This window comes from Solanum dulcamara, chromosome 7, assembly GCF_947179165.1.
Source record: "Solanum dulcamara chromosome 7, daSolDulc1.2, whole genome shotgun sequence".
NCBI classification, from domain to species: Eukaryota; Viridiplantae; Streptophyta; class Magnoliopsida; order Solanales; family Solanaceae; genus Solanum; species Solanum dulcamara.
The window spans coordinates 6,134,502-6,145,857 of NC_077243.1; the positions used below are offsets into that span (position 1 = coordinate 6,134,502).

The 11,356-nt window shown below is 30.6% G+C and overlaps 1 protein-coding gene across 1 annotated transcript; it reads right to left on the reverse strand.

Moving 5' to 3' along the window:
- Window positions 1-5,612: 5,612 nt before the first annotated feature.
- Window positions 5,613-6,587, reverse strand: LOC129894439 (MAPK kinase substrate protein At1g80180). Its single transcript, XM_055970140.1, has one exon. The coding sequence runs from the start codon at window positions 6,415-6,417 to the stop codon at window positions 6,046-6,048; it is 372 nt and encodes a 123-aa protein (XP_055826115.1). The 5' UTR covers window positions 6,418-6,587; the 3' UTR covers window positions 5,613-6,045.
- Between the last annotated feature and the right edge of the window lie 4,769 nt (window positions 6,588-11,356).

The following is an 11,356-nucleotide window of genomic DNA, read 5'->3' on the forward strand; positions in this document are numbered from 1 at the left end:
GAATAGGGACAGTGGGGCAAAGTAGTTCTTCAAATATGCTACGAATATAATATTGCCGAGAAATGAAAAAAAAAATTGAACTTTCACCATGAATATTCTGCTGAAAAACATGGTTTGGATCCAAACAGGCTCTAGATGCTACTAGGGGTGTCAATTGGGCGGGTTGGGTCAAGTTTGGGCGAATCATAATGGGTTAAGACAATAATTAGATTAAGACCCAACCCAATTTAAATTAGTTTGGGTCAAAATGAATTAGGTAATGGGTTATATAACGAGTCAAAACCCAATCCAACCCAATTTTTACTAAGCTTAATTATTTTATTTGTTCTTTTAAACTATTTTAGTTGCTAATAAAATTATTATTTTTCTTTATTATGACTATATAAAATATATCATAATGAAAAAAAAAGTTTTTTAAAAATATTTTTTTTTGGGTTAAAATGGATTATGCTAATGAATGAGCGGGTCAATAACCAACTCAAACCGGGTTGGGTTGATTTGATTTTGCCAGCTACTAAGCTTTCAAAAGGGCGGCGGCCCACCTGCGCTTTGTGCAGAACTGAAAGCTTCACCCTAGCTTCTACTACATCTTCCAAAGCCAGATACGGGATTTCATAAAAGAATGCGGAGGGGTGAAAATAGGAAGGTGGATACATATTAATATCGTTTATGATCAAGAAACTTGATGTCTTATGCTCCCATGGATCTACAAAAACAAGGATTTATTCAAGAAGCTTGCGTTAAGATAATTGAGATTAATTCGTAAATTTGTACAACCTTACTTTTATGATTGTGATTCCTCATTACAACTGATACTACAAAGTCAAAATGTTGCTTGATCTCCAATCACCATGTCCATGTTTATATCTTCCCCTTGACCTCGGATAAAACTGAATTGATGTTTGTTCATTTTTAAGTTTACTGCTTTGTTATTGCAAAATGTGCAGATCCTTCTAAATCCTCTCTGTTTCCCGGGATCTCACATTTCATCATATCATTTTGATACCAAATTCAGAGATCTTGCTTGAAATTAAAGTGTTTCTGAGGCTAACGATGGATGTTATGAACACAAATAATGATGTGGAAAACTTGGCAGCCACGGTGGACAAGAATACTACTCAGCCTAGAAGGAGCAAGCGCGTGACAATTCCCTCTAAAAGGTTGGCAGTTTTCATTGTCAAATCTGGATGACAAAAACGTGAATAGCAAGTGGTACAGGAAAAAGTGTAATAAGTGAAAGTTTGTTATAAGTAGCAGGAGTAGGCATAGTAAGAGCAAGCTATTTCTATATGAAGTTATCTATCTTCTCATCCCTTATCTTCTTTTGTATCCCATCCCTTCTTCTTATTATTTGTTCTTCCATATCAGTTCAGTTGTTAATTTCTTGTAATTCCAATTAGTGATTGCAATACTAGTGTTCCCTTGGTTATTATTGAGCTTGTTACAACGGATCAAAGAAAGATGCATGAATTCATGATTTAAACGGTAATTTGTTTCCTGCAGAAGAATGACGCTTATTGTATCTGGATTGAAAATATGTTTATGTTGTAAATTGAAAAACGTGACCACTGTGCAATGTTTTCATCAAGTCAATGTGTTAATTTAATCATTTGATCACAGCTTAGTTAATTATTGGAGTACTATATTATATCCTCGTTTCTGAAAATGGATTTTCTCTATGTATTTGAATGTTGCAATTCATGCATGTGATGTCCGGAATTAAGAGACACGCCTTTGCCTTCTAGTTGCAGTTTAGCTCAGCCGCTTGAAGGCCAACTGAAAACATTCGATCACCCAGTTCAAATGCAACAATGGTGATTAATTAAGATGACCAGGTTAATAGGGGTGACTGGTGAGTATGCATACCAGATTTGGATTGTCAAACAAATGAAGGACAGTGAATTAGGATCGATGAGATCGGGTAAGGTCTTCAATGGGCCGGGGGAACATACTGCACGACATGGAAATGTCTTTGCGGCCCCAATATATGCATGTTAGATCTGGAGGAATATGTGAGGTTGAGATATTCACAGCACTTTCATGCTTGTTCACGAATTGTCAATGTTACAAGAGCTCCATTCCATGTTTTAGAATGAGGTATATGTTTTTATTTAGAAGGTACACATGACTAAAAAATATTATTAAAAAGGTACGAGTTCCCATGCTTGAGCTTGAAACATGCTCTCTTCTTAGCAAACAGGATGTTTCCTTGCTATGAAATTTCTCAGCACCATCTTCTCAGAATATAGATAATAAATACTATATAGAAATGAGAGGGCTACGTGCATGGTGCAGCAATTTCGTTTGTGTAGCATGTTATGACAGATTGGGTACAGGGATTTTGCCTCTAATAATTGCAGCACTCTTTGATCTCCCCTGTCTTTTACAAACAAATGAGGGCCATATAAAATTCTCTCGGTTAAGTTACTGGTAACTTATTTTACCCCACACCTCCACAGGTCCTTTGGAGGTAATAAGATTAGGGTAACAGAGCAGTGACTACAATAACAATAACAACATATTTAGTTGAATTCTCTTGTTTAAGTTAACTGGTAACTTGTTGACAGGCCGTCTCAATAACATTGGAGGCCTAAAGCCAAATTTTATACACAGGCCTTTTTCCCTTCTAGTTAACATATTTAAATTAAGAACAAGTGAGATTTGAAGAGAGTAGAATATACACAGATCTTGTGAAGTAAGAATGTAAAAAAGACAAATTTTTAACAAAAAAATATAATATAAAGCTAGAATAGTAAAACCTAAGTCAAGAATTTGAGAAATTGATATAACGATATTGAAATAGTGTTGCACTGAATTTGATAAGTTGATATAATGATACTAAAATAGTGTTGACTTATTTTCCTGCTTTAAATTGGAAGAAGGCGTTAAAAAATACACATTGTAAACAAACAACAATTGATTTTGCATAATGCAGAAGATATGAATGTTGGGAGTTTCAAAATATTCAATAATAAATGAATAAAAATAGTGAAAGGAGAATGAAAAAGATAAATATAGAAATAATAACGTGGGCTCATCTTATTAATCGTCAAAATTTAAATAAGAAAAAAATAATTAGCCACATAAAAAAGAATACTATAATTACTTAAAAACAATCCATTACTCTTTTCAAATTAACAGGGCATGAAATTTTTTTTAACAATATAACTATAGAATAGTATATCTTTAGAAAAAAATGTGGTTGCTTTAATTTAGTGGCATGGTCGAGCCGGCCCTGCTCGTTGAGAACCTTTCAAGCCAACTAAACGAAAATCAAACCAAAATAAAACCCGAAAAGGAAAGGGTGTGTGTATTGGGTTTGGGGGAAACAAATTAAACATATCATATAAGAAGATAAAGTAAAAGATATTCTTAATTTCAGATTCGATCTTTGCACATTGAAAATTGATTCGAAGCAGCTCAAGAAGATGGGGGAAAAAGAGACTTTTTTTTATAAAAAAAATATAGTTCGTACACAAGGATTACCCAGCGTCCAAGAAAAGCAAGAGACCTAAAAAAAACTGTCCCCTATAGAACTGAAAGAACAAAATCTGACAGGAAAAAAAAAAGCAAAGCAAATATAATACACTTGTTTTTTAGCTCAAAAATTTTCTTATACCTCTGAGGCTATGGATCAAAAAGATGCTTATTGGCTTATTGCTTAAGGACTTAAGGTAGTTGACATTGCTAAACAAGAATTATTTGAAATTAATAGCTTAAAAGTTAAAGACAAACACGTTTGTTGAATGCGTATTGTATATGATTTTCTTTCTGTTGCAAAATGACGTGCTACGGTCCATCCATCTTTTCACCAAGTCCAATTCTTGGTCTAATTAATTGACCACATAAATTAATTGAGACTGAAGAATTGCTATTTATTCTTCATCAAAATTGTTATATCCAGTATCTGCCAATGGAATTTTCCAAATATGACTGCCGACTGGCGGATACGCGTAACAGAAATGGCATGTCAAACAGATGGAAAATAAATTATGAGGAGACCAAAGTAGGACTTCAACTGCAGGACCATGCGGCCCACTAAAAAATAATGTGTGCGTCAAATTCATGAATGTCAGCCATCTATTTTGTGGCTGCGATATTTAAAATCCCAATGATGAGGAAGTTTTGCGAATTTCTCTGCAGTTTCATGTTCATGAATTGGTCTTGTCCATGACCACCTCCATTCCGATTTATCGGCTGAGGGAAATGTTTCTCTCAAGGCATATGTAATAATTTACAATTTAAAAGATAAGGTGTCCCATGCGTGAGTTCGACACATGCTTTTGTTTTACCAAGCAGGAGATATGATATTCTTAAAAGAAAAGGGGAAAAACAGTTATGAAATGTTTCAAGTATTTTTTAATAAAACTATTCTCCTATGTTCATTCGTATGGAGTAATCATCATCACAGTTCTGCTGGAACAGTCTGTCGGGCTAAGTGTGAGAAATATTGCGCGTTAAGGACCTAATAATAGATTGATTAGTGAATCATACATTAACATGACGAGGTTAACGAGAGAACAGCATAGAGTAGCACTTCCTTTTTCAAATCCATAACGTGTATCAAATCATGTTAATTAGCAATAATTTAGTGATAAATTGAGGTAAACATACAAATTAAATTAAAATATATGATTAAGAAAGTATAAACTAATATAATACACATACACTGGTGTACAAGTTTTTTTTTCCTTTTTAGTTGGTGTAGCATCAGCATGTGGCATGTGATTTGCGGTAAAGTGAGTAGGAAAACGTCCTTCACAATTGCAGCACTTCGGGAAAAAGCTATACTGTTTTTTATGATAGGGATTACAAAAAATTTATATTGCTAAAAGTTAATTATATTATTTTTAAAAAAAATTATAAATTTTTTTTAAATTTGGTGGAATTCAGATACATCTCAAATAGTAGGATACATCGTGTCTCGATTTCAAATACATGCCTCAACGTTCAAATACATCGCATTTAGATTTCGAATACATCAATCAACGTCCCGATACTTTTTGTATGTCCCAATACATCACGTAAAATATATATCCGATCTAGAATAAAAAAGAGTAGAGATTTTTATAATTTTTTTAAATGATAGAAAATTTTAAAAAATATGCTAAAATAAGTTGTGCATTTAAATAATTTTCCTTTTGGGTAACCTTTAAATTCAAGACAGCTTGAGCACACTTTGATTAATTGTATAGGACGATTGTTACCTAACCATCAACATAAATACGGAGGAAGAAATTATTTAGTTTTTCTTTACCTTTGGAACAAAATTAAACTGAAGATTTCATGCTAAATATAACTGAATCAGAAATAGCAACCAGCAACAATGACAGAGTCATAAAATAGTGATTGTATGCTAATAATGGCAGTTTTTGACTATTTGAAGCTAGTGCTTCACCTCCGGAATTGATCATATTAGGAATGTGCCTCTACTAATTTGGCACAATTCGGTCTACCTAATGAGGAATTCCAAACTACATATTTGTACCAAATGATTTAGCTTCATCGAAATTCGGTTTCAACTCTTCGAAAACAAATATAGTAATTTTTTATTCTGTTTTCAGGAAGAAAGAATCAACAAGCTCTCAAAAATGAAAATCAAAACTCAAATGTAGCGAGGAAGACCGTATACATAGAATAATATAGAGGAAGAGTATACAATAAACATACTCGTATACAGAAGATATAACATGAGATGATATCCCCAATTCACATACCAGAAGATAAAGCAAGAGATGGTCCCAATTTTAGATTCAACTTTGTACAACGAGAAATGACTCACGGCGGCTTAACAAAAAAAAGAAAAAAGCTAGTAGCACTTATGCACATCCATTACCCAGCCAACCAAGAAAAGTAAGACACCGGAAGAAATTGTCCCCTGTAGAACCTAAAGGAGAACAAATCTGGCAGAGAAAAAGCCAAATATGCATAAAACAAGTAGTACAGTTGTCTTCTAGCACCAAAATTCTGACACCTCATCCTTATCGAGATGAACGTTAGTTGCGCCAACCATATCTGACCTAATCCCTTATCACCGGAATAATATTACATCTTGCGCTTACCGGATTTAGGTCGACGGTTAGATTTATCATTCTTTCCAAAAGCGCTACAGAATCCACATGCAGATACTTTAGGAGACGGCGGTTCAATTGCCGGCGAAACCTTACCGGTACGGAAACCACGATTAGATCGGCTCCTGTCCATGGATCCAGCCGTTTTTGATGAAGCCTTATCAGGCACTGACACTTCCAATTTAGGCTTTTCTCCTTTGATAACTTCTTCTTCTCTGTCAGTTTCTCCTCTTGGATTGCCGAGCTGAATCAATTCACCTGATGCTGTCAATAATTTGTCATCCCATACTAGTCCTGATGAGCCCTGTCTCCGGAAGGACGTCGTAGATCTCTGTAATCCAGCCATCAAATACGGAGAATGATAAAAAAAATTGAACAGCCACCACAATTGGTTCTTGTTTTATAGTGGGCAGTGTATATCTTTCTTGGGATGAGGAGTGTGAAGACAGGTATGGAGGCCCTGGCGATTGTGGTTAGACTTTTCCACACATGTTTGTGTACCATGCCGTATTTATAGCATGGACGAGATAGGAATAGGACCAATCTTATAAAAGTAGTAAAGGCTTGGGTAATTTAGATTTTTCACTCTAGTTTCGTTTATGGAATAAAATAAGATAAGATAAGATGGGGATAAATTTAGGCATTCAACCACAAATGAAATATAACTTTAAATTATTAAATTTGATCTTGTTTTATTTGAAATTTTTTATTTTTCAAATAGGGTAAATTAGTCTAAAGTCACTAGTATGTTGATACTTGTTGTTAGTAAACTAGTCTAAGAATTATAATGTTAAATTGTAATTTCAAAATAATTTAATTAGCGAATTAAACGATTCTACAAATTTAAATACAAAGATTAGTATAAAAAAAGTTTTACTTTATCAATTTACGTATACAATTTGTAGACTTATGATAGGTGACTTTATTATTTGCAATATCACATATTTACTTTTAACTATAATGGAAAGTTATTTGTAGATATTTTTGGGTGATTCGATAATGTACTTTTTTTTATAGATAGTATCTATAACTTAAATTCATGTCCACTCAACTTTTTTTAATAACAATCCTCATTCGTAACAATATTTTCTTATAATAGTTAAGTTGTCTTGAATTGTTTTTTAATAAACAATAATGTTATAGAGATATTTGATTTATATGGATTCAGTGTGTTTTTATTTATTATAATACAACGCAACATTGCATACGATAGATTTTTGTGATAAAAATAGTTACTTACTTTATTTTATTTTTTTTGTTAAAAAATCTATATTTACCATAATATAATTTTTTAAGTGATTTGTGAAGTGGAGATTATTTATCCATGTTTAAAAATTGTAACTTTATTATTAGCTGACGGGTCGGTTAAAGGTAGTCGGGCGTTTGGCAACTCCCGCCCGCTTACATAAATCTGTTAGATGTAATTTTTCATTAAGCATTATTTCTTTTACCTAATTAATGATACAATATATTTTAGTAAAACCTTTATAAATGCATATATTTAGGATCAGGAAAAAAAATTTATTTATCGAGATTATTAGTTTATCGATAAATACATAAAATATTTTTTACTTTAGAGAGTATTTTGCAGTATGTGCCATAAGAAAAAAAATATTTTAATTAAAAATTTTAAAAGTTTAAATCTAAAAAACTAAAAAGTGTAGTCTTTGCACATTTATTATTTAAATCTAAAAAAGCTAAATGAATTTAGTGAAGTTTAATGTTTCTAATTGTATTCATGTATATAGAATATGAATAGATTTTATGTTAACTATAAAAGAAAAAAACTAGATGTTTAAAAATCATAATCCAAATATAATATCTTCTCATCATTTGAAAGGCGTACAAAAAGTTAAGATGAGATTCATTTTGGTTTTGGTGGAAAGAAAAAACAATCAACTATAGAACTATATTTTAAAATGAAATAGTTATTGATCTAATAATATTGACAGATTATATATATATATATATATATATATATATATATATATATATATATAAATTCTTGATTTTTTGTAGTAATTATTACTTTATATTTTTTCTGGGCCTCTAATACTTTATTTTTAATTATTATCTAATGCATTTAGCAAGAATATTACTTTAATATAACTGGCCCAATTCAGAATTGAAAAAAAATAATTATTTTAAAAAAATATTATTTTCTCAAATATTACTTTATCGAGTTTTTAATAATTAGGCATGTGTTAGATCAATTTTTTTGACATTAGATTATGAATTCAAGCTCTGTTTAATACTTCATGAGTTCACATATTTTATTTATGACTCTCTGGTTTCCTTTGACCGTAACTCTGTGACTATTTGATATCAATAAATTAATGAAAATAAAAGTCTGTGACTATAGGAATCTGAAAAATAATATACTTCTGTGCTTCTGCCAAATTGTATGTTTCTTCCTTTGTTTAATGATTTTTTCTTTTGTCCTTTTTTTTCTTCCTTTTTTTTCCTTCTAGGCCTAAATGATTTATCAAATTGAAATTTGTAAAATACGGCTATGTGTGGATAAAATAGTAAATTTTATACCTTCGATTGTTTCCATTGTCGACATGGTTGATGTTTTCTATTCGTTATACATTGTGGCTAATAAATTGTATTTTAGCTCTTAAATTTATGAATGTTAACATAAGTAAAATCAGTCAGTGCTGAAATGTACTCAAGTAATTAATTTCAACCTTTCCAATTATGTTCTGGACATAATTTATTTGAACAGAGCGTCTACGAAAAATAATTTTTCAACTTTCATAACATAGCAATAAAATTGTGTACACAATCCTCCCTTACCTCCATAGAGCATATTTGTAGAGGAAGTACATTATTAATGTTGTTGTTGATTATATTCTAGAGTCATTACTGATAATATCTAATATTTAGCATATATTTTTGAACAATAGAATATTTTATATACACAATTACCATCCTAGAGGTAGTTGCTGCATCGCTACTATTGTTAATGATTACAAATAAGTGGTCGAAGCATCAGACTAACTTATAAAAATTTCACATAATTAATCAACTAAACTATAAAAATTGATTAAAATAATAATGTAAATAATATTTGTATAAGGAAGTCAACACAGGCTTAATTATAATTAAAACAGAATAAGACCATAGGGTTTGGTAAAGTGGCTAGGTAAGGCTCAACATATTAATTGTCCGTCTATCCAATTTATGGGTTCTTTGCTACTTTCACCATTTATTAGTGTAATTGAAATAAAATTCTTAGAATCCAACCATATTAATTTCAATGTCATTTATTTATCCTTCATGCACAACAAACGACATGTGATATTCTACTGCAACCTAACTAAGTAATTTACTCCGTTGATAGTCATGTGGTAATTGCGATAGATAATTATCAAGCTCTCGAAGAAAATATTTTTAAATAATTTTTATTTGGATTTTTTTATTTATAATTATATAAGATACTAAAGAAGAATTTTCAATTAGAATAAGTTTTACTAGTCAGAAAAAACAAACTCCTCACGCTTTAGCTAGAATGGTTATTTTTATGTTCGGTTCGATGGAATGAGAGTTTGTCCACCATTTTCTATGTATGATGTACTTATTTTTAATTTAAGTAATAGTAATTGAGAAGACACATTTTAAATTATTTTTTTTAAAAAAAAAATGCAATTTATTGCACATTATTCCTTATTAATCTCGAAAATAGTGATTGTCTCGTTCATTTTTACTAATTTATTATTTTAAAAATATTTTTTTATTTTTACTTATCATTTTTAACATATCAAGAAAAAATATTTTTTTTTCTATTTACCCTCAACATTAATTACAACTTATTCCCCAACTCATTTCTCAAGATTTAAGATTATACATCAATTAATGAATATTATGATAAATACTTATATTAATCATTATATTTTAAGTAGCATGCCAAGTCCAAAGTGGATAAGTTAAAGTGAATGGGGGTATCTTTGCTACATAGTTCAAAATAAGTGATTTATTCAAAATTTAATAGAATTGATGAAACTTTTTTTCTTTCTCATATTTACCATTCATGAGATTTTTAACTATTTGTTTTTTCTAGGAAACTATTTGAAAATAATCAAAAGCGTAATAGTAAATAATTGTCTTTAACTCATGTCCTTAAATATTTTATAAAATGTGTCATTCTGAAGATGTATTTTTTGATAATATTAATTAAGTAGTAAACTTGGCCAAATTTAATTTCAATTTTACCGGATAATAGTTCCATCTTTTGGACCTTTTATTCTTTCCCATTATTCACAGGTCCACACCACTAAATAAATAATAATAAAAAAAAAAATTAAGAGGTGGCCAACAGCGTTTGTTGGGAGGAGTATTCAAGTGCATGTGGACTTTTCAATTAATCAAAAGTCACTAAAGCCATGGCCAATTGGGCCTCGTCACCATCAACGTTACGTAGAAATTTGCGTGTTCCTTTCAAACATGGCAACTTAATTTATTTCCTCTTTCTCATGTTTATTTATGTCAAGTATAGAAGAAGTCAATAAGTGAAATATTCAGCTCAATTATTACTTTCTTCGTCTCAAAATATTTATTATGTTATGTAATCCTCTCAATTAAAATATTGTTTCATACATTTCAAGAAATATTTGTCACATTTCGTTTCATATGCAAAGTATTTGGAAATAGAGAAATTAATAAGCTAATCATGTTTTGTTTTTCTCATTTGTTAATTGATTTATGATTAGCCTTTTGAATTCGGCGAGAGTTTCAAAGTCTATAGACACACTCAAAGCACCCCACGCCACGCATCCATGTCAAAGCATTATAATCATCTCATCATTAATTAGCATTCATTATCTAATAGCCATTTGTTGTGCAGATTGAAGTTGCTTTTTTGCCTTTTTTAATTGATGGCCAAAATTGTTGCGTTTCCCCATCAAGTGCCTAGTAAAAGCCAAACCTCTCAAAGATACCACCATGCACGGCTAGGAAGTAGCAACGGTTTAAAATTGAATTGAAATCGATAAATTAAATCAAAAAAAAATTATTGATTTATTGGTAATAAGTTATTGGTTTAGTGATTTCGATAATGATTTTAATTATTTTTTATTATTGAGTTATTGGTTTTTAACGATTTTTTTTTTTAATGGATTAACCGATAATCCGATAGTAACTTAATAATTTATATTTATTAACATTCGGTATATAAGGTCATTCACTTGGGGTTTAGTTTTCATATTTTTTATTTCTTGCTGTCTCAAACTCTTGATTATTATACAATATTTTACATTTACTTTTGAGCAAGACGCAATTTATCA